This window comes from Phascolarctos cinereus, unplaced genomic scaffold (assembly GCF_003287225.1).
Source record: "Phascolarctos cinereus isolate Bilbo 61053 unplaced genomic scaffold, phaCin_HiC Scaffold_3;HRSCAF=262, whole genome shotgun sequence".
NCBI lineage: Eukaryota > Metazoa > Chordata > Mammalia > Diprotodontia > Phascolarctidae > Phascolarctos > Phascolarctos cinereus.
The window spans coordinates 111,640,348-111,665,735 of NW_027555736.1; the positions used below are offsets into that span (position 1 = coordinate 111,640,348).

Sequence of the window (25,388 nt, forward strand, 5' to 3'; positions counted from 1 at the left end):
AGAGAAGTAGGAGACCATAGATGGGAAATGTTGCATACATTGTCAGACTGGTCACTGTTTTGGCTGGTTCTGCTTAACTGTTTTTGTTGGGGTTGTTTTGTTGTTTTTGTTCTTTGGGTTTAAAAGGAAGGCTCACTATGTAGATGGGAGTGAGATCTATCTGATTCTGAAGCCTGCTCTCTATCCACTACAACCAAAAACAAATATTTCAATATGTCACTTTCTCAGAAGAAGAAAAAAAGGTCCTGAATGCCAATAAGATAAAGTCCAAATTCCTTATTCTTGTATTCAAGGCCTTCTACCAAATGTCCCCTACCTATCTGTTTTAACCTCATTTCCCACTGTAGGGCTTAGCAGCAGTGCTAAGTAAGATCGTAATAAAGATTTGTTGGCTAAGTGACCACTCTCTAAAACAATCCTTCTCTCCAATGAAATTGGTCCATTTATTTATGGTTTTGCTCAACAAATATTTACAGGCGTATTATGCACTTGCTGTGATGCAATGCTCTATGCTAGGTGCTGAAGAAGATAAAAGACAAATAAAACTAGACAAAATAAAACTATCTTCCAGGGGCTTATCATTTATAAGGGATAAGACATGCTCCTGAGAAATTCTATATCCATTTCTGCTCCCATGTCTTTTGGGCTAATTGCTTTACCTAGAGTGTCAAACCTATTCATATTTGGAGACTCAGATAAAGTTCCAGTTCTCTCGTGAAAATTTTCCTGACCATTGCAATCTAAAGCAAGTAACCTTTTCCTCCATAACCTTCTGCATCATTTATTTGGATCTATTCAAGGTCTCTGAATGTTTCTTTCTCCAAGCAAAATTATAACCTTATCTCAACTAGATAGTAATCTCCATGAGGGAAGGGAGATATCTTAAATTCTTTTGTATCACCCTCAGTATACATTGTGGTGCACTACAAACACCTAAATTTGCTAATATATCCATATCACTCTGGGAAGCCATATAATTCAGTGCTAGATCTGTAGTGATAGTATCTGGGTTTAAATCCTGACTTGGCTACTTGCTACCCGTGTGAACTTAGACAAGTAATTTACCTTTTCTTAGTCTCAGTTTCCTCATTTATAAAATAAGGGAAACCTCTAAGGGCCCATCTAGCTCTACTTCTATGAACTTATGAGCTGTTTTAATTGTCTTAGTTGTTCTATTTTGTTTGATCTAATTCTTCTGTCCTATCACTCATCTCACAATGCCTAGGACAGCAAACCTTGTCATCTGGAATTTTATTACTCTAAAGTTTGTATATTTGCCCAATAATGACATGTAGATAACTAAGAGTTATCTGAGTCAGTTGTCATCTAATTCACCAAAGAAAAAAACTACGTTCAGTATAATTTCAGTGTTATTTCAGTTATTTCAGTGTTTGATTGTATTTTAATTTGCCAAAACTGGTAAACCATATTAGAGTACCTTTGATAATTCTCTGAAATAGAGTTGATAAACCAGAATACCCAATCCCAATAACAGAATTTAGTATATAAAGTGCCTTGCGTTTTTCAATGAAACATAAGTTGATTTTTCTTCATCGTTTTAAATCTAAAACAGGATTCATATTGCTCTCTTCCTCTGTCATTCTATCTAAATAATGAAAAATTTACATCTTGAATATGACCCTGGTTTATGCTGTGGAAGAACTAAAACTATCCATTTCATGCTATGTGGATATTATCCAAATTGACCTTTTCCCAAATTGGTCTGCTTGAAAATTAAATCTATATACACACTCAGGTTACATGGATATCCATAGAGACATAATGTTTATTCCAGCACCAATTACTATTATTGGATATTAATATGGAATTCTTATTTATAAAAGTGACTTGAATTATTTTCTTAATTTCTATGTGAATATCCTTACCACCTACACTCATATTTGTAACCTTAAAGCTAAGTAATGGATCTCTATCGTATTTGATGAATCGAAGTTGAGGCTTGCCCAAAAGGCAATCTAAAGGGTTCATGGTAGAGACTGATGGGCCACAACACATTACAAATAAGAGATCCTCATAGGAGAAGTACTATAAAGGATGTCTTCAAAGAAATGCATGATTGGAAAAAGCACATGGTTAGCTACACAGTGAAAGCATGTAGAAAGTCTACATGATCCACTGGTATCCAAACACTGTTAAGAGAACTTGAGGGAGATCTCAGACACGTTGAGTGGACTCTCCGTGGTGAACTTACAGAAGGACATGGATGAGAGTCACATAGGATAGATAGGCAATGATGAGGTCTGCATCATCATAGGGAACATATACATTGACGAGCTCACAGATCCACTGAAGTAAGAGGCAAAATGTTATTGTAGAAAGAACCCTGGATTGTGAGTTAGGTTAGGAGAACCAAGTTTGAATATTGGCTTTGTCATTCACTGTGTGACAATGGGCAAGTCTCTTAATCTCTCTGAACTTTAGTTTCCTTGTCTATAAAATCAATCAATCATTAAGCTCCTACTATAAGCCAGACACTATGCTAGGCACTACAGATATTTCATTGCTTTCTTCAAAAAATAACTGTGAGGAAAGCACTTTAGGCCTTACAGAGAGCTAGTAAATATTATTACATTGTTTTCTATGTTCATTGAAATCCTATGCCTCTCTGAGCACTTAATTATACCTAACATGCAATCAGACATTACTAAAACTGCCTTCTTCACAAAATCTCACTGTTAACTCTGTTTGGACTCTTCCCAAAACTTAGCACCCTCCCACTTCTGCTTCCTCATTCTTTCTTCATTTCTATCAACTACCAAAGAATAAAGTCCCTTCCTCAACCATCCCCCTCAACCCTTCCTCTACCCAATGCCCTACTCCAGATATTCACAATTCTTTCATTTTGTCCTATGAAAATCCTATTCTTTAGTTAACAAACTTCCTTTCATCTTTATTTTATTTTATTTTTGGGCAATTGGGGTTAAGTGACTTGCCCAGGGTCACATAGCTAGTTAGTGTCAAGTGCTTGGTCTAAGGCTGGATTTGAACTGAGGTCCTCCTGACTTCAGGAGCTGTCTCCACTGCATTTAACATTGTTGACTACCTTCTCTTGGACACACTTCCTTCTCTATGTTTTTAGTGACTGCTCCTTTTTGGTTCTCTTTTTAACCATCTGATCACTCTTCAGTCTCTTTTGCTAGATCTTCATCCATGTCACCCACAATAACTATGGGTGCTCCCCAAGGCTCTGTCCTGGGTCCTCTTTCTTTTCTATCTATTCTCTCTCACTTGGTGATCTCATAAGTTTCCATAGGTTAAATTATCATCATTATGTTTCAGGTCCTATCCACTGAACTTCCTAGCTGCCCTGACTTCCTTTCATCTTAAAACTCTTTCTCACTCCTTCCATTTTCTGGCACTCATTGAGATCTGGTTCTGTTCTGATGACACTGAACGCCTGGTCACCTTTCTAGAACTGCTAGCATTTTCACTCAAATCCCCAATTTGCTGGTAGGGGGTAGGAAGGGGGAGGGAGGTGAATGGAACACTTCACTCCAACTCAGCTGCAAACTGTAATGACCATACCCTTGGTTTTGCCATCACTCACAAATGTGTTCAAGAACTCTGAATTTTCTTTATCTGATTATAATCTTTTATCTTTCCATCTCTCCCTAAGCCTTACTCCTCCTAAACTTACTTTTTGTCCTCATTAGGACCTCCATCCCTCCATCCTTTAGTATTATCCAAGGCTTTCACTCCTGCTCTAGCTATTCCCTCCTTTTTTTCCTAATCTTGACCTTTTAGTAAACCAGTTAAACTCCATGTATTAACTACTCTTGAATCCCTTCTTCCCTTGTCCTCTCATCAATCACACCAAGCCAAATCCCATCTCTGAATTAGTTCTGGCACCTGCCCCTTTTCCTTCTATTCATGGAAATCACAAAACCATCTGAGTCCACTATAAATTTATGGTACCTAATCTTAACTGAGTTCTCACTAAAGCAAGGCAGTCCTACTTACTCCTCTCCAATTGATTATTGATTCTCTATCCCACTTAAAACAGTAGCTTTCCCAAACCTTTTCTTCTTTTCTCAAGCCTCTCCTGTCATGCCTTCTTCTCATCCTCTGTGGTGTGGATCTCACCTCATATTTCACCAGAAAAGAAGGAAATCATTCACTGAGGCTTCCTCTTCTTTCCTCCCATTCATTTCACATCCTTGTAACAAATCATGCGCCTCCCCCCCATTTCCTCCTTCATTCAAATCTCAGGTAATGAGGTGACCCTTCTGTTTGCAAAAGGCAACTCTTCTGTATGTTCCCTTGACTCCATCTTTTCTGTCTTCTCCAACAGATTGCCCCTACTATCACCCCTACTCTCTAATCCTTGATCTCAGTCAATAAACTTTTATTAAGTGCTTACTCTGCCAGGCATTATGGTAAGAACTGGTGACACAATTATGAAAAAGAAAGACGGGTCCTGACTTCAAGGAGTTTATAATCCAATGAGAGAAGACAACACACAAAAAGAAGTTGAAAACCAAAGTGGGGAGGGCTGGGAAAGAAGCACAGGGAAACAATGGAGTCAATGCAAGCAAAGATGATTCAGTCTGGCAGGATGAAAACTTTCCCAATAGGGAGTTTTCCTAGTCCAAGGAGTGCAAGCTAGTGAGAATTTAAGAAATGTTTGGTTTAGAAGCCCTCTTCAAATGGAGGCTTTGGGAGGAGTTCTTTGCTCTACCTTCCATCCCTCCAATCAGAGAGGCAGAAGGTACTGAAGGATACTAGTGAGGAGTGAATACCAAAGTTGATGCAATCTCATAGGATAGGTTTCCTGATAAATTTTCATGGGGGCATGTGGAGTCTAGTCCAAGGAGTACAAACTGGTGGAAAATTAATCACTCCTTACCTACCAGTTCCTTCCTTATTGCCTATAAACATATCCAAGTCTCCCTGATCCTTAAAAATCCCACACTAGATCTTACCATGACCAGCAGTTGTGTCCTATATTTCTTCTCCCCTTTTTAGCTAAACTCTTTGAAAAAGCAGGCTATAACTGGTGCCTACATTTTCTCTTCTCTCATTCAATTTTAAACTCTCTGCAATCTGGCTTCTGACCTCATCATTCAATTGAAATGATATACTCCAAAATTACCAGTGATCTCTTAATTGGCCACCTCCGTATTACCATCCTCTTAGATCTGTGAACAGTGTTTGACATTGTTGACTACCTTCTCTGGGACACACTCCCTTCTCTATGTTTTTAGTGACTGCTCCTTTTTGGTTCTCTTTTTAACCGTCTGATCACTCTTCAGTCTCTTTTGCTAGATCTTCCTCCATGTCACCCACAATAACTATGGGTGCTCCCCAATGCTCTGTCTTGGGTCCTCTTTCTTTTCTATCTATTCTCTCTCACTTGGTGATTTCATAAGTTTCCATAGGTTAAGTTATCATCATTATGTATCAGGTTTACAACATAGGTGACATCTTAAACTCCTTTATCTCATTCATTACATATAGCCAATCAGTTGCCAAATCTTGAACTTTTTTTTCACTGCAACATTTCTGACTTCTGTCTTCTTCTCCTCGCTCACACAATCACCATCTTATTTCAGGACCTCATCATCTCTTGCTAGACTTTGGCAGTAGCCTTCTAATTGCTCCTCTGCCTCAAGTTTCTCTCTACTCCACACAGCTGCCAGAGTGATGTTCCTAAAGCATGTTTTTGACCTGGTTAACACCCCTTCCCCAACTCAATAAACTCCAGCAGCTATTACCTTCCAGATCAAATATAAAATCCTTTGGCATTTAAAGTTCTTTAGAACCTCAATCCTTCCTACCTTTCTAGTCTTCTTATGTTCTACTCCCTTCCACATACTCTACAATCTAGCCGTAAATCGCATTAAGGGGGGCAACTACTTCCCTCCATTATGAGAAGGATGTTCCCTACTACATCCTCTTCTACTTCTGCATGCAAAAATATAATCTTAATTAAGCTGATCTTCAGAGGGCATATATACAGATGTGGGTAGATGTATAGAGGTAGACAGAAATTCACTCTTTCCATAACTGTCTCAATGGAAAGGTCTAGAACCTAATTCTAATAGTACCAAAGGTATGCCTGAGGTAAAACACAACAAAAGAAAACCATCTAAGGAATCCCTAGGATTTGGTCTGATATATCCAGAACTCTGGAGCTCTTTTCAAGTCTGCCTTGGCCCAAACACAGGAGTTTCCCATGGTTCTTATTAATGATTAGCTCAACTGGTCAATATGGATTTCTAGCACATTAGATTAATCTATTATTTTTTTTAAAAAGGGTAATGTGTTAAATAGACAACCCTGGTCATAAGCAGACTCAATACATTAACAGCTCAGTTATGTGGGTTAACAATTTTTAGTTATGCAATGAAAGCACTGAAGGCAAGAATAGACTTGTATAAACCATATAAACTTCTAGTCAGAACTCTTTCCAATATAAACAACTCTACCAATTTACCTCTTACATTTTTTTTAATCATATAGCACTTGGTATCAACCAAATCTTCAATCTAGTGACCAGACTAGCAGTGAAAGTGTCAACATCTTTGAAAGACAACACATAAAACATAAAATTACTTATCTGATGTTTAAACAGAATAAACCTGGGAGGAAAAAATTATCATCCTCTAAAATGACAGAAAGAGGGGGATGCTTCAGAAGTCCTTGAAACATGACAGGTCTTTTTTTTTAAATGAGATATTCTAGAGGTAATTCTGAAAAAAAAAATAAGCTAATTCAGCAATACTTAAGAATAATCAGTTTTGAGGATGTAGTAATAAAAATGTAATTTTAAATCCCTAATCACAATAAACTTAGACCAAAAGTTGGTGAAGCAGTATAGGACATAGAATAAGGAAACCAGATCTCAAATCCCAACTCTGCTGTATACTACCTATGTGACTTTAGGCTAGTCACTTCATCTCTCTTGCCTCAGTTTCCTCATCTGTAAAATGAGATTGGACTATGATCCCTAAAATCACTCCCACTTCTAAAATTCCAAGATCTTACATTCTGAGATGAAAAAATAATTCCACTTCACAGGATAAGAGATAGCACTGGAAAGGACTTTAGAGAACTGTTTTAATTTCCTCATTTTACAAATGAAGAAACTAAAGTATAGGGAGAGGACACGATTTGCCCAGCAAAGTTAGTTAATGGTAGACCAAAGCAAGATCTTCTGATGCCCAATGCAGTATTCCTTCTACAACAGATCACTGCTCCAAAAAATTCTAAAGGCTGACATCAAGGAAGATAGAAAATTTCAAAAATTCCTGTGGAAAGAAAGTTTAGTAGGTTAATAATCTAGTCTGTACCAGCTAGATAAGAAAGGCATTATTAACATGTGTCCTTTTTCCATTCCTGCTTTATGGTCATTGGTAATGATGATTAATAAAAATAGTCTTCAGAGCAATTTCTGACAATTCTTCTATGTCTTTGTTCAAGCAGGCAACTTTTGAGTACAAGATCATCACATATTGTTGGATTATGGGAACTCATGATTTCCAGGTTCAGTAGGGTTTCTTGTTTAAGTGTGCCAAGATTTTTACTATCTGTGAAAAATTATAAAATAATTGAAGAAGAAAACCACATCTTCCCTGGATCCTCTATAACTGTTTCTTCCTGAGCCCTTAATGTGACTTTTCCTAAAGGTCAGTCCTCAGCTACTTCTATTCTCTCTTTTTATACTTTCCCCCTTGTCAACTTTTTAAAAATTCCCAGGTTGTTAACAAAAGCATTTAGTTTTACAGCTCCCTAGTGCGCTTAACTATAATAGATACTATAACACAATATGTCTTATTTAAACTTTGTATATATCTCCCTAGCTCCTAGCATAGTGCTCTGTACATAGTAAATATGTGGTTACATACATCACTTGGTCCTTTTACACTTAAATATATTCTATGACCTGCCACTGGCCCCATTAAAAATAACAAATGGATAAATCCATATTCCACAGCTGTATTGGTGGCATCCCTAGCCCTTGCCACACCAACCATTTCTTTGGATAGCACTTTTTAAAATTTTAGCAACTGAAGCAACCACCAGAGATGCTCCTATAATACATAAACATATATGTACATGTGTGTATATATATATTATATTATTAGATATAATATACCATATATTATACATGTTACATGATATAGTATGATAATATAATACAGCATATATACAACTGATTATATACAATATATCATGTAATACATACAACATATTACAGATACTATATTATAATGTTATATTATATATGCATATATGACACCTGTTTCACTTGGCTCTCTCACAGACTATAGATATTATGCTACTACTGTATCTTTAAGAGTCCAGTGGAATGTTGTAGAAAAATCAGTTTATGCTAGAAATCAATTGAAAAAATGTCTTGCTATGAGTTGTTTCTTCCCATGGAGTCATGGACTGTGTGTATGTACTTTGTTCTTTGAAGATTTATAAGGAATGTGTGGAGATGACAGAGAAGAAGATGATAAACCTCTTCATTGTCAGAACTGTCTTTAATTGGTATATTATAAAGAAAATTCTATTAAGAGTTTGTATGGAGCTGGTGAGTATATTATATTATGGAAAGATTTTCTTTTTATGACTGTTGAGGACAAAGAAAAAAGGACTAAAGTAGCTTATTTTCTGAGAGAGTGAATTTAACCCTTACCTTAAGGAGAAATATGAAGAAGATTCTTAAGAGACCTTAAATCAGTATGTAAAGTGAATTGAATGGTGAAATTGTATTTCTGTAAGTGGAGTCATCTACTGTTATACTGAGGGTTTGAGATAAGCCTAACTATGAAAATTCTCATAGACAAAATATTATAGTTATCTGTGTTTTTATTATTGGATTTATTGCTAATAAATTCTATATGAGTACTATTGGAAAAGGAGATTTCTCCAGGTCATTCCATAAGTAATATTGAATGAACTAGTGTGGGAGTTTGAGTCAACTGGTCAATGAGAAAAAGTTGCAATTTTACTAACAAAAACTATCCAATTAATTCCCTAGGTTGCTTTAGAGCTCAAAATGATAAAAATTAAATATGGCAACAAGTCAAGTGGCAGGCTTAAGGGTTATAGGCAAGAGTACTTGACCCCATCTAACTTGTGTAGATGTGTGTATGTGTTAAATGGGCTATATGCTAGAAAGTTTTATTCATGCTAAAAAAACAAAACTACTTAGTAGGACCTATAATTATTGTCAGTAATAACATTGCTATAATATCTCAATGACCAGAATGATCCATGGTATGACTACATATAAATCTTTCTGATGCCAACATACTCCAACTATTTAATAAAATATTTTTTCAAGAAAATGAAGCTTTTTGTAATATGTCATATAAAACTAGATTTGACAAGCAAAAATGCATTTATGAAAGTTTACACAAACTTTCAAACCTCCATCAACATGAATGAAGGTTCTTTAATTATTATATGTAATTGTTGTACCCCATAGAAGCAAGAAATTACGAAATAAGAATTAACATATAAATCCATTGAGAAGGAAATATTGAAATAAATGGTGCATTCTAGATGCCTGGATGCTTTTAACCTCAGAGGGACTTGATCATGTTTAACCCCACAGAGCTTCCCTTTCTATTTGGCAACCTTCTGGACTTAGGGACAATATACTAAGCAAAACCAGTATAGCCTTGTGGACCCTGAGGTCTATTCCAATGAAAACAGTATAGTGTTCCAGTAAGCATGCGGTAATTGCAGTTGCTAAATATTTGGAGCCTATTACCTCAAGAGGATGCATATTTGTTGTATATAGAAGGTATCAAGAAAGGTATGGATAAATTCATGGATGACAGATCCATAAAATGTAATTAAGGAGAATTCAGAGGTGTTTGTTCATTTTCCTAACTGTTTAAGGTCAATGGAAACAGTGGGTTCCTTGGTCCAACCAAATATGGACTTTTATGTTCTCCAGGCATTAACATCAGGCTAAAAGTTGGGTGGTTTCAAACATGTGTGTGTGTGTGTGTGTGTTACACTGGAAAATGTTGTAATGAAAATATGCCAAGAAAAAATGTGAGAATTAATCACATCAAAGACCTCAATGACTTCTTTTCTTATATATGCACACGAAACACAAATCTATTTGTTGCCATTTGGTTCTAGTGCAGGTGTCCATAAAACTAGACTGAAATACACCAATTAAGTACCTCATTCCAAAGTTCAAATAAAGTACTTTATAAAAATGATTTACTTAGTCTTCTCACATTACCTAAGACAGGATCAACTATCATTTTTTTTTTCAAAATCCCAAGTCTCACTGGGCAAGTCAGTGTGACAGCTAGAAATGAGAACTCATTACTTATTAACCCAGTGCTCACTCTACTTGCTGTGTCTCACCAAATAGTAAATTAATTGAAAAGAACTTATTACACTGTTTCTTCTGTACATAAAAGGGATTAGCAATCTTTCCAAAATTGTAAGATATTTTAACTAAGACATTTTATTTCAATGGTAAAAGACACAAGAAATATAGGTCAGTAGCTGGTACCAGTAGATCTGATCATTTCACTATTATGAGTTAGAAATTTCAAACCTTGTAATTTATTTTCCTTTAAATCTTTTTTGGAATATTTGGTAAAATAGGGGCAGCTAGGTGGCACAGTAGATAGAGCCCTGGCCTTGGAGTCAGGAGGAACTGAGTTCAAATTCGGCCTCAGACACTTGAAATTTACTAGCTGTGTGACCCTGGGCAAGTCACTTAACCCTAATTGCCTCACCCCCCCCCCAAAAAAAAAGGACAAATTAGAAATTGGAATATTTGGTAAAATTAATTTAGAAATTTGCCACTATTGCTAAACTTAACAGTTTAACCCCCTACACATATTGTCAACATGAAAAAACTGAAAGGTTATTAATATAGTGCCAAAGTCAGAATTCTCTAGTTCCCCATACATGCTCACAACCTTTGGATTATCTTTGACTCTTCCACATTTTGGAAGTTGAATGTTCCAACCTTTACATAGTTTCGTAGAGTTCTAGAACAGATTCAAAGCATCTGATCTGCAGCTAGTGCTTTGAGGTGGGAAGGAGGAGGTTCACTCAAAAGCCCTTTGTGTGTTCTAAGACACTCTCAGAGTATGAAGAAAGGACTAGGACACATTATAGACATCCAGACTTTCAGCAATCTTTCCCCAAACTCTCAATTCTCTTATGATCAGAAGTACCTCCAGTGAAATATAAGTTCAGGGATCAGGATACCAGCCAGTAAACAAGTTATAGGGAGATAAACCTCTTGTACAGTCAAATAAAATCAGTCAATTGATAAGTATTTACTGAATACCTACTATGTGTCAAACCCTGTTGAGAAATAGACTTGGTTCTTATTGGATAATTATTAACAAATAATTGCTAACAAAAATCATGTCTTGTTTGCATATGCTTTTAAAAGTATTTTCACAAATATATTCTTTTATTTCATGTCGACAAACACTACTAGAAGCTACAAAGGACAAATATCTTTTCTAGCTTAGAAAGCTAATACAGAGATAAATGGCAAGTCTTCATGAACTTATTGTGTGACTTTTAAGGTCTTTTTCAACTCCAAGATTCTATGATCTAATATTCTAAAAGTGTGGTTCATGAGGACACCATGGTTGACCCAAGGGGCCTTTGCAGGGTGCTTATTTTCAAACCGTTGTTTTAAAATCTCACTGCTGACTAGTCTTTATTAAAAGGCACAAAATAAATCTGTGAGAAATATATTGTCCCAATTATTCATCCCAATAAAAATTCTGTTACATTATAGAAAATTTGGCAGCGGACATTAAGCCAGGGTATGCCAATTTGTCCTGATGCATGTGTAACTCAAATTTATACTGCACTTCAGGGTTTGCCAAGCATATTCTTCACAATAGTTCTGTGAGATAAATATTGCAAGTATTATTATCCCCATTTAACAGATGAAGAAATTGAGGTTATGACTTTTTCAAGGTCATACAAATAATAAGTGTCATAGTTGAGATTTGAACCTCAGTCTATCCTGACTCCAGGTCAGAAGAATTTTTCCATCATATCAATCTGTGTACCTATTGTCTGGACCAGGGGTCTTCAAAGTGGGGGCTAGGGCATTATGCCAAGAGGGCTGTAACTTGTCCCTAAGGGGTGGGTGATCAACCATTCTAAAGATGGGAATATGCATTTCATCCAACCCTCCCCCCACAGTGAATCATGGCTTTGTCTCTAACACATCTACACCACTCCCTTTAACACTCTTGCATTCAGCTTCCTCCCAAGGCTGGCCTTTTATAGCTGTGCGAGGCATAGGTCCGTCAGGGTGGGAAGGATATAATCTAATCTGACCCAGTTATTCAGCCAAATTTCCACTATAATCCTCATCCCAAGAATCACTACACCTCCCCCCCCAATCACTGCTAATGTGCTCTGCACTAGGGAGAAGTGAACAATAATGAGTCAATTCCCCTTACCTCCCCCCCACCCCACACACTTCTTTTTAATCAATGGGAAGGAGTGAATATCACAGGATAAACAGGCATAAATGAGTTGTAATTGTATAATCTTTCCCCTCAACCCAATTCCTCTTCCAAATTTCTCTGTTTCTGTGGACAGTGCCACCACCCTTCCAGTCCCCCAAGTTTCAAGCCTCCTCCTTAATTTAGATGCCTCAGTCAAAAAATTCACTCCCACAACCCACCCCATCCCTTGTCCCTCTCCATAAAGGTTTTTGACTCACTTTACTGAGAAAAGAGGGTTCATTTGCCTTGAGCATTCTACATGTCTAAACTTTTTGTGCCCTTGACCCCATCCCCTTCCATGTCCTTTGGCAGCTTGCACTCTCAATTATCCTTTCTCCAATTTTTAATTTTGCCTTCTCTACTGGTTCTTCCCTGTTGCCTACAAATATTCTCAGGTCTCCCCATCCTTAAAATATCTCCTTTCAATCCTACTACCCTCTGAAGAAATCATCCTACATCTTACCTAACCTTGGACCTCATTACTCAGTGGAACTGCCCTCTCCAAGGTAACCAGTGCTCTCTTAGTTGCTAATGCTGATGGCCCTTCTTTTCTTGGTCTTCTGAATCTCTCTGCAGCATCTGACATAAGGTATTCTCTCCTCTCTGGTTTTCCTGATACCTATCTGGGCCAATCCTTCTCAGTATTTTTTATTAAGTCATTTTTACATACTATACCCCAACTCTGGATGGATTCTAAGTTTCTGTTCTGGTTCCTCTTCACTTCTCTTTCTATCCTTTATTCTTAATGATCTAATCAGCTTCCACTGATTCAACTATCATCTCTGTGCAAATGACTCCCAGAGCAATATAGCTAGCCTCTCTCCTGAGGTCCTAGCCCTCATTACCAACTACTTATTGGACATTTCCAACTGAATATCCAATCAGAATCTCAAACTCAATAAGACTAAAATAAAACTCATTATCTTCTTTCATGCCAAACCTACTCCTTTTCTTAACTTCTCTGTGTTGCAGTTACCATCATTCTTCAAATCACACCAGTCTACTACTATTCCTCAACTCCTCCTCTTCTCTCACTCTTCATATTCAATAGATTGCCAAGTATTATCAATTCTACCTCCACAACATTTCTCAAACCCATACCTTTCTCTCCTTTTGCATGGCAACCCCCTTAGCCTAGGCTCTTATCACCTCGGATCATTAACTGCTTTCCCTGACTCCAGATTCTCTTTTCTCTAGTAGATCTTCAACACAGCTACCAAACTGATATTCCCAAAGCATAGGTCTACTACGTTACTCTCCTACTCAGGAAGCTTGAGTAGCTCCCTATTGCTTCTATGATAAAACACAAATTGCTCTATTTAGTATTTTGTTCTTCATGGTGTGATACCAACTGACTTTTTCAGGCTTATAGTATATCATTCTCTTTCATGCATCCTCCATTCCAGCCAAATCTACCTGTTTATAATGTCTTCTGCAAATGACATTCCATCCCCACCCCACCCCAGCCTTTGCACTGGCCATGCCCTGTCACTAGAATATATTCTCTCCTTCCCCTCACTTCTCGGAATCCCTACTCAAGTGCTACATTCTTCATGAGACCTTTCTCTATCCTTTCCAGTTATTAAAGACACCACTCCGAAATTACTTGAAACTTTATATATAGTCTGTATTTACTTTTCTGTATACAAGTTATTTCATTCTCCCCAAATATAAGCTCTTTGAGGACAAGTACTATTATATTTTTGTCTTTGTGCATGTAGGACCTAACAAAATGTCTGACACATAGTAGATAACTTAATAAAAGCTTATTGGTTGAATGGGTGGGGAACCAGCTTGGAGATCTACCTGGTAAAGTTTCAAGAACTATTTGTAAATAATGATCTCCTAGTTGGAGAAAGTTGGCCTAAACAACAGTCAGAGGACTCTGGAACTAGAAGGAACCGTAGAAGTCATTTAGTTCCATTTCTTCATGAAGAAACTCGAGGTTCAGAGCAATTTAAGCAATTTTGTTCAGTTCATACATCTAGCAATTACAAGAAATGTATTTATAATCCAAGTATCCTGACTCCCAGTAAAATATTTATACAAATAGAAGATAACCTTCATTATTAATAATCATAAGTATTGACCTCTTCACTTATTCAGCTTTTCCTTTGTAGTATTCTTTTAATTTTCTAACATTTTCTAATATGACTGACATTTCCTATGGAGTCACATTAACTTTAAAATAACATGTGAAGAGAACAAATAACTATATCCCTTTTGGTGTAAATTTACACTACATGAAGCAATACATTTTCTAGATGTCACACACTTAAGAAAAGACAGCTGTAGAACTTAGGACATGCTATTGAACACAAGCATGGAATACAGCTCCACAGTGCTGAAATACAAGTTGGGGAGTTCCAGTGACCAACAGGACAAAACTGGAAAATAAATGACTACCAGTCCCTAAACAAATATACTATAATTCCTTGGGAAAATGAAATCCATTCCCATCACCAGGATGCTCATACAGTAGAGCTGGAGAGAGCTTAGAATCTGTTACTAACTGGAAAAAAAACTCAATAGCTACAGCAATTTCAATAATAGGACAGCAAAATAAAATTCTGAAAGAGAGGGCTTTGTTCTCTGTTGACACATAAAAAATTTAACTCCTAAGTAATCATCTGTACTTCAATTATGGTCAACTCAGCTACAAAAATTCAAATCAACAGGTTTCATGCCCTCAAAAAAGAAAAGTCTCCCATTCTAATAGCTTAGAATTGGATGTTACCACTTTAGGTGACTTGCCCAAGGATACATAGGTAATAAGTTGCAGAGTCAAGATTCAAATCAGGTCCTTTGAATACAAATTCAGTGCTCTTTCCTGTATGCTATGTCTAGAAAAGGAAAAAAGTTCCTTTCATTAGAGATCATGTAAGAATGTACATATTTTAATAATTGAATTATTATAATGTACTTTGCAAGATCACAGAATCTCAAGAGTTAGGACCTCAGAGGTCATCTAGCACAACCTATACCTGTAAAACAATTGTCTCTGTAATATCCAACAAATAGCCACCCAGTATTCACAAGAAGACCTTTAATGAGAGGTAGCCCACTGCTCCCCAAGGAACCTTGGGGACAATTCTAAATGTTAGGAGTGTTTTCCTTGAGTTGAGCCTAAAATCACTCTCTGTAACTTCAATTCTTTTTTTTCCCCTAGTGCTGTCCTCTGGGGCAGAACAGAATAACATGATTCATCCCTTCCATGGAATAGCCTTATAAATACTTTGAAGCCACTCTCAAGTCTTCTTTTCCCTAGGTAAACAGTTTTCCTTCAGCAAACTCTTGACTTAGTTTCTAGGTCTTAAAGGCAGATATAAAGTAAGGTAAATAATAATATAGTATCTAGAAAATAGAACTGCATATGGGTGAACACTGAAAGGAATAGTGAAAAGATTAGCATGTCGTATCTGAAACCTAGAAGGAAAGGAGATGCTGAAATAGTAAATTAAAGTTCTAGAGCAGACAAGATGGGAAAGGAAGAAGAATATTGAGAATAAGGGGAGAAAGCACTTAGAACTGCCAAATATGGGAACAAAAAAGGATCATAAAAATCTTTTTTTTTTTAGGCAATTGGGGATAAGTGACTTGCCCAGGGTCACACAGCTAGTAAGTGTCATGTTTTGGTCTGAGACCAGGTTTGAACTCAGCTCTTCCTGACTTCAGGACTGGTGCTCTATCCACTGCGCCACCTAGCTGCCCCAAAAATCTTCTATTTTAACAAACTTGTGAGAAGCCCAGAAAAAATGTGAACATTAAGGTCTCAGGGGAAAGCTATTAAGATAAAAATCCATTACCATCAAGTAACAAATTGTGGCACCATAAAACTTTTCTTCCTTTAAAACAAATTATGTACAAGTATATTTCACATAATTTTAAGATTTTGAAAATTTAAATGCAGAACACTAAAATTTTTTAAAAGAAGTATATTCTTAGTTTAAAATAAAATTAAAACCAAATATTTCTGTAGGCATAGCAGAGTGACATCAGTACAAATGACATAAAAATTAAAACTAAATATATCTTAATAGATAAGAATTACTAAGTTACTCATGTGAAAATCATTTTTGAATCAGCTTCCTCTGCATACTTGTATTATCATGTAAAAGCAAAACCAACACCAAATAAGAACAATTTAAACAAGCTATCAATGAAAAAAATGGGAAATGGATAAATGAAAAGACACTGGCAACCATCAACATTTCCTATAAAGTTTATATCTATATAAATAATGCAGGTGCAACATGGGGAGGCCAAGAAAGCCCAGGAACCATCACAGCTAGCAAACACTTTATTTACTAGCCAAGCAGAGATATATGGCAGCCAAAGGCAACAAAGATTTAGGATATGAACTCACTTGAAAAATCTCAAGGAGAATGGAGAAAGATGATGAACAATAGTAGCTCAAAAAACAGCAAGAAGAAGTGAAGGAAAAACAAGTTTACAGTTGAAACAGATTATCCAGAGAGCATTTAAGGATGAAACTGGATGATAAACATATAGAAAGTAGAAAATGTGTCTGGATTTTAATAACCAACTATTTTCTCCATCAATTACAATGGAAACACCATATATGCACTCTAACATCATAATCCTTAATGTGCTATATAAGAAAGTGGAAATGTCACTAAAGAAAACAAAGAAGTGATAAGCAGCTAGATCGGACAGAGGACATTTGTGCTTGAGGCTGCACTATTATTCTCAAGATTATCTGTGAGACATGTATAACCTATACCAGATTGCTTACCATCTCAGGGAGGAGGAAAATGGAGGGAGAGAGGGATAGAATTTGGAATGCAAAACTTAAAAAAAATGAATGTAAAAAGTTGTTTTTATATGTAATTGCCAAAATAATTTTTTTTAAAAGATATATGTGAGTGAGGAAGATATCAAACTATTGAAACAAATCACAGACATAATTAATACCAAAAAGGGAGATAAAAGAGTAGCAACTACCATTCCAAATCCTACATTCTCATTCTTATAAAATCATTGAGAATAATTTACATCTGTATCAAGGACATCCTTGATGTAAATATGAGAAGAGAATTGGTAGATTTCTATGGTATGATATTCTAAAGCAGACTACAACTGGACTGAAAGTTATGGAGAATACAAAATCTCACTATACTTATTGTTTGCTGACTATATAAAAAGCACTTTGTTCACAGGAAAAAATGTTTCCTTAAAGCCTTCTCTCCAACAAGGTGCTTCTCATGAATAAGTTAAGATCACAAAAGATTACAAGATAGAATCAACAACAGAGAGAACCTTGATGATCTTCTGATTATCACTATCAAATGAGGTATAAAAGAGATGAATATTTGCCAAAGGTGTCTGCAACATGTCCAGAGCAAAACAAATGGAAGAGAATCCTTATGGATAATGAGGTCCCCCAGATGTTGCAGTTTTCAGATGACATTGGACAGATTGCATCAAGCCCCAGAACACTGCACAGTCTCTTAAATAAAATCCAAAAATGACTCAGAGTTTGGCCTGTCTACACGAGAAAGCCCAAACGCATGAGGAATGCCTGTAGTCTAGACTATGACATGAACTTGGATGGACAGCCCATAAAGCATGTCCATTAGGTATGTTCATGTATTTGTGTATGTATATATGTATACATATATGTATATATACATATGAAGGTAGCATAGTGGACAGGATAGAGCACTGGGCTTGGAGTCAGGAAGACCTGAGTTCAAATATGGCATCAGATACTTACTAGCTTTGTGACTGACCCTGGGCAAGTCACTTCACATTTGTTTGTCTGTTTCCTCATCTATAAAATGGGTACCTCTCAGAGTTTATGTAAGGATCAAATGAGACAATGTTTGTAAAGTGCTTAACATAGTGCCTGACACATAGTAGACACTATATGATTGTTGGCTATCATTTTTATTATTTTAAATTGTATATATCTATATATCTATACCCATATCTATTTCTATATTTATATTAATATCTATAGATATGACATTGCAAATGGACATTGTGTTGAGCCCTAAACAGGAGAAATGAAGCAGCCTGGTTTGCCTTAAGGAAAAGTGCTTTCACAATAAGTGAAATACAAGCACACAAGTACTTTAAATAACCTCAAATATTTCCCTGAAAAAAATCCTATCTTTTTTTTAAACACAAATGTTCTCCTGATAATGCTACCTGGATGCAAAACATGAATTACCACAATTTCTAAAGAATGAAAATTACATGTCACCCAAAAGTCAAAGGAGAGATATATGTGGTAGACAAATAGGCTGCAATACAATACCAAGGAGGAACTGGATATGCAAAGAGTATCAAAGTTATCATCAAAGGGGCATACGACCAAAAAAGGTGATATGGGGAGAGAGAAAATGGACAGCTATATGCTTCCTTGGTACCTTTGTAATGTCAAGAGAACAAGACAAAGGCCCTGAGAATGTAAGCTAGAACTATCATGGAGACTTTAAAAAAAATACACTGATCAAAGTCACAGAAGATAAGACAGCAAGAATGTATTGCAATCTACGTTGATATGGTTCACACTGACATTGATGAGATCACATGTGCGTTGAAGTATTAGTTAGAAATTAAGCCATCTGTTGTATTTAAAATCCAAAGTAATACAAAATCCAAAAGATACAATACACTTAACTTGACAAAAGATTTCACAGAATATTGATTTTAAATACTGTTGTGATAAAGAGGGCAGGAAATATCCTGTTACAGGGAAGTTATAGATTAGGAATTTAATTTTCACATAACTGATATATTTTCACAGTATCAACATCCCCACAGTTAAATTATCACATTGACCTGGAAGATTTATATGTATATGTGCATACATGCATATGTATGCACATATACATATACATATATATTTAGAGATATAAACTTTTTAAATAAGGGAAGAAAAAACTTTAGAACCCCAATTTAATCAGTTTAAGGTAAGCATAAAACCTAATTTAAAATACTTTGCTTTCCTCATCAAAACTGATTTTTATATTTAGAATTTCAATGAATATAATTTTTTAGTATCTCAAATTGTGAAAGTCACTATTTACATATATGTGTTTCCCAGTTCATCTGAATTATTTTACTTTTTTCCCACTGAATTATTTGCAACCCACCTTGGTAAAAACTCACTATAAATTGTTCCTTCTAAGTCTCTAATAAATTGAATAAAATAAAGCTAGCTGATGGTAACCATTACCAAATTCTTCCTTAAACCTTAAATTATTATAAGGTATTATCACTATTGTATTATCTCTACAGCTCCTTCCAGGTCCAAGAAAACTAAAAAACTTTGAGCTATTTTGTCCATTTTTTCAATAAATTCACATTGTGATGTCTCTTTGGCACCTTGAGTTCCCAAAGGTTGGTTATGCCAGGAGGACTGAAATTCTGACAGGTACTACCAAATTGGAAAGGCTTTGGGCATAGGCCCAGACATGGATTGTATGTCTGGCTTATGAACACCAGCCTAGCTAAATCCAGAATAACTCATCTCCAGAACAATGACCATGAGCTGATTTTCATTCAGCCAAAGCAATTCATAAAAAGATCTAAGACCCACGATCTGCATTAGTAATGGAAGTGTAGATCCTTGAAGAATTGAAGTATTCTATCCACTGAATGGTTTTCCAGAAGATAAGAATCAGCGACACTAGTTACCTTTCTAAACACATAACAACATTCATGAGCTTGAGGTGTTTAAAATACTGCACAGTGCACAGGAACTGTCTCTTTGTACATTTACTATGATGTTAGTACTTTTCACTGTCACCCTCTTCCCAGTTCAGTGAATGGCTGAAAGCTAATGGTTTTCTGAGCACCAGACCCTAAGCTGCCCATTTGTTTGAAGACCATTAAAAATTGGTTCTTGCTATAACTGGAAGGATATACAAGATGACCTGCTTAAGGTGGGTTTTGGATTAGTTTCAAGGTTGTCTTGTCTCTAGTCTAATTCATTCTAATTCTGCTGTGCTGACTAGCTGCCTGGCCTGGACATTCTGTCTCATCTGATTTCTGATTAATACATAATCCTGGCTTCTGACTTTATTGGGAGGAGGTCAAAGCCTAAGGGTCTTTAACTCTCCACTACTACATTTCCTTCCAATTCCCTCCACCCCCTTTCTGGATTTCCTGTTCAGCATGACTCTGTGTGTGTGTGTGTGTGTGTGTGTGTGTGTGCATGCATTTGATCTCTCCCTTGTGCTCCTAGCCCTGGCTTGCAGTACTGTGTATCTAATTAGAGAATACCAGAATTGTAAAGAACCTGTGTGATTCTGTAATAAATCCTATCTACAACATGCTTGACAAGTGGTTATCTGGTCATTGCTCAAAGTTATCTAGTGACTGGGGAACTGATAATGCTGTTTTAGGGCCAGTCAAATGATCAGGAAATACTTTCTTAAAGGTAGCCTAAATTTGCTTCCCTGTAACTTGCATCCATTGGTGCTACTTCTACCCTCTCAGGCCAAAAAGAACAAGTTTAATCCCTCTTGACAGGACAACCCTTCAAATATTTGAAGAGTACTATCATATTTTCACTAACTTCCTAAGATCCTTCAACTGATAATAAGTCATATTTATTTAGGCTTAAAGGCTTTTAAATTAAACTTTTCCTCACAAAATTCTTGTGCAAAATTTTCCTCACAAAAATCTTGTGAGGTAAGTATTATACATATTATTATCATTGTTTTACAGATTAGGGAACTGAGCCTCAAAGAGGCTCAAACATGCCTAATCATATAGCTATTAAGTATCTTGAATGAGATTTTAAAAATCAGGGTTCCTGATTTCAAGACCAGCATTCTAGCTATCTACCATGACTCAATCTGCAGAGATCACTTTGAAAAGATTTATGGAATTTGGAAGTTAATGCACAAAATCAAATTATCTTATATCACTTTCTTCAGTTTTGATATCCACAACATTCTCATATGTTCAAATTGTTCATTCTTCATGCCAGATTTGACTAATTTTACAAATTGACTTTTTATGAGCTAAAATATAATATCATAAGTTCATAAAAGCCCAGAATTCCCATAATTTGTGAAAAATCTGTCAAATGCAATTCCCTGTTTATAAAATTCTTAGTTAAATCATAACATCCAAGGTAATTCCCTATTCTACCTACAAGTAGTATTTTGAACAGTACTTTCTCTTCTGCTGTTCTGTAATAGTGGAGAAGATTATGAGGGTTCACAGTTCTTTTTCAAGTTGCAGATTTTAATCTCTCTACCTGTCTTGTCTTTTTATCTCTTACTCTCTTGCAGTTCACAACATTCAAAAGAAGATGGGAAATGCCCCTTTTCTTTTAGTCCTAATCAGGTATTCCTTTGTTGACTCTCAAATCTTCATCACTCGATGTGACCCAGCAGTGACACAAAGATGATGCAAATAGTTTTGCTTTCACTTTTGTGTTTAAGTATAACATTTATTTTTGAGCACTTAATAAAAGTTGCTGGAAGCTAATGCTGATGAGAGATTCCCTGTATAACCACAAAATTGCTGGAATGAATCACTTTGAGCCTTGAACTTCTTATACTCTATGTTCCACTTTAACAATACTCTTAGAATCCAATTACTATCATTTACTAAGCCTTCACAGCAAAGTACAGAACTTTTAAAGAACCGATTCCTACTCACAAGTTGCTTTTACTAGAAACACGGATCGATACAGATTGTTCCTTTCTACTTCTTCCCGCCACTGCCCCACCTCTTTTACCTGCTTCTTTAGTTTCCTAGTTTTCTTTTTTATTTCCAAAAAGTGTACCTATGCTTTTCTTTTGGCTATCACTTTCCTGAAATGTATGACACAATTACCAAGACCAAATACCATACTAGGGATTATTTTCCTTGTGTCCATTTGTTCACTTCATCTAGGACATTGGTATCCTATAGTAGGAGATACGTTTAAGTTTTCTAGTGTTTGTGGCCTTTTACCTCCATTTCCTTTATTTTTTCTTTTTAGTTCTTAGGGGATTGTCTTTCTCTCCTTGCCCCCACCATATGAGGGTGGGGAGAAGAGGAAGGAATTTAAAAAGCAATCTTATTATAGAATAATTTCTATGGTCATACTGGAGAAAAATCATAACTATCCAGTAAAGTGGTGTATATTTTATGCTCAGGTCCTTTTTTGGCAACTAAGTTTTGCAGTCCCTTTTCTCTACTTGAATGTAGGTTGCCCTCCTCTTATGTTCCACAATAACACTTCTTACTCTCCTACTTTTTACAGGGTTACCCATTTCATTCCCATTGTAATAAACTTTTTTTAAAAATCAGTATGGTTATTTGAATATTAGAAATAACAGTTCTAATGTGAACACTTAATTTTAAGTGGAGTAATATAGATTCAACAAGGAAAGAACAAATGATTTTTGACACTCTGCTACCCAAAATGAGTTAAGATAGACATGAACATTATATTCTCCATTATTATTTCAGTGACTTCTTCTATTCAGTATGTTTTCAAAAAAAACCCAGCCCTATCCACTGATTATCTCTACTTCACTAAGTTTCTGTTAGGCCCTCCTTGATGCCATATCCTCCTTAGATGTTTGTATTTTATTTCCTTGTTTTGCATTTTTCATTTAACTCTGACTTAGAATGTTTTATGGATCATACTTTCTAAGTACAACTAACTTTCCCTATGCCCACTTTATTAAGTCAATTAATATTATTTGAGACTCCTTAACCTTCCTTTTCAATGTATTCCTCATACTGTTAATTCTATCAGTTGCAAATGATAAGACAGGACCAAAAAATGCACAACTTTCAACTCATTAAAGCACACATGACACAGTCAGCATCAATCATTGTCACCTAATAGAACCAATCAAGTGGGAAAGCAATGAATATGTAATTCACTCAGATGCTTTCTAGAGAGAGAGAGAGCACTGGGCCAAAAACACATACACACAAACGGTTATTGGAGTATACGGGTGACAAGAGTGAAGCATGGAAAGCCAACTTGCTGTATAGAGTAGCTATAATAAACGAGGTGAAAAATTGCTTATTGGGCTTTTTACTCAGTGACAGTTTGCAAGCTTCCTGTTATTCAAGGCCAATTTAAAAGGAAAGACGAGAACACAGCTCTATGAACCCCCAAATGCAAATTAGTAGTCCAACTGACATATAGTACCATAACCTGTGCCCAGTGAAAATTCAACAAGTCTAGATTTTGAAGGGTGCATGGAAAGATAGATGGATGACTGCCAAGAATCCCATATCTTCCTTTGGATTAACACCAGGGATACATTATTCCAAATATTTACCTAACTTATTTAGAAATCCATTTGCACCGATCCTACCTGCTCTGATGGCTGCCTAGAACCTGGAATATTTATGAACAACCCTGGAAAGAGTTGATGCTTCAAAAACAGGCTTGTTTTACAGGCCTTGTTTTCTTCCCAAGTGTATTTCCCCAATCACCGGATACTTTCCGGAATAAGAGGCACCATTCGGGCCTGTGGCTGCTACCGGTGTGTGGCAGATTTTGTGGGGAAGGGCAGTTGTTTTCTTCGGAAGCTGCTGGTGCACTTACAGACTGAAGAAAGGATGGCTGCCCTCTCTGCGGGGGGGTGAGAGGTGGGGAGGAGGAAAGGGAAGAGGGGAAGATGGGGACAAGAAGGGTGCATCCTACAAGCATCAACACCCCCAGCACTGCCAAGCCCCTAAACCGATGCCCTCCACCTCCATCGCCTTGCTTACAGAAAACGAGCCCCTCGCTCCAGCTCCTTTATCGGGGCTGTCGGAGGCTCGCAATCCTCAGACCGAGGACAGGGATTCATTCGTCTGGTTCCGGGTGCGGAGGGGCAGGGTGGGCGCGGGGGCCGCAAAGGAGGGCAGGTGGGTGGGTGAGTGGGTAGGTGAGGGGGATCCTTGCGGCCATAAAGAAGGGGGAAAATGGTGGGCGCAGAGACATCTTCCGCAGGGCCCCCGCCGGGCCCGCTCCCCAGCTCCGTACTCACCCGGGCCGGCCAGTGCGGGTAGCCCTTCATCTTGGCGAACACCAGGTCCCCCGCCTTGTACTCGCGGGGCCGCGGACGCGCCATCCGGAGCCGCCTCTGCTTCCCTGAAATGTCGCCGCCGAAGATCCCGGGGGGCCGCCCCCCCCTGCGTGCTGCGCCCCGCGCGTCCCCCCGGCCTCGGAGCCGGGACAGCAAAGGGAAGCGACGGGGCGAGGCGGGGCCGGGGCCCGGGCCGGGAAGGGAAGCGGCTTCGGGGCGGCGGCGGAGGTGCTCGGCCGGCCGATGCCTCCTCTCTCCCCCGGCGGCGGTGGCGGCGGCGGCGGCGGCGGCAGGAGCCTCGGCGATGGAGGGGGCGGGGAGCGGGGCGGGAGGACGAGGCGGGGGGAGGGGGACGGGGACCAGGCCCCGGCAAATCACAGCCCCCGACAGCGGGGGAGGGGACACAGCGGCCACCGCGCGGTCACCCCGCGGCGTCCAGGAGGGAGCGCGTCCCAGCGGCTCCGAGCTCCGCGGCTCTTCGCTCCTTCCACGAGCTGCGGAGGCGAGCCCGCCCGCTGGTCACAGCCGCCGCGTCGTCCGCCTCATCCCCCCGCCGGCGGCGGCGGCGGGCTTCCCTCCCCAGCCCGGTGAGGGCGCGGATGGGTTCCGCTCTGAATTCCTCCTCGGGCAGCGGCTGCCAACACGATCTTATTATTGTTCTCCCTCGCCCTCAGCATCTCCCCTCCCACCCCACCCCCTAGCCCGCCGTCCTTTCCCCCTCCCCTCCCCTTCCCTCCTTCCCCCCACCCCCTCCCTCCCTCCCTCCCTCCCTCCCTCCTGCCCGCCCGCCCGCGCTCCCTGCGCGGCTGCTCCCCGCGCTTGCCATCTTCGGCCGCTTAATTTCTAGGTACGCGGTCGCCTTACCCAGTGAAACCCGAGC

General features: G+C 38.0%; 1 protein-coding gene across 1 annotated transcript in view; it reads right to left on the reverse strand.

Moving 5' to 3' along the window:
• The window catches only part of HDGFL3 (HDGF like 3), an 86,591-nt gene extending 61,406 nt beyond the window's left edge, over window positions 1–25,185 (reverse strand). The window contains exon 1 of the mRNA XM_020966245.2: window positions 24,470–25,185. Coding sequence (XP_020821904.1) covers window positions 24,470–24,553 — 84 coding nt within the window. The 5' untranslated portion in view covers window positions 24,554–25,185. The remainder of the gene's footprint in view (window positions 1–24,469) is intronic.
• Window positions 25,186–25,388: the final 203 nt, after the last annotated feature.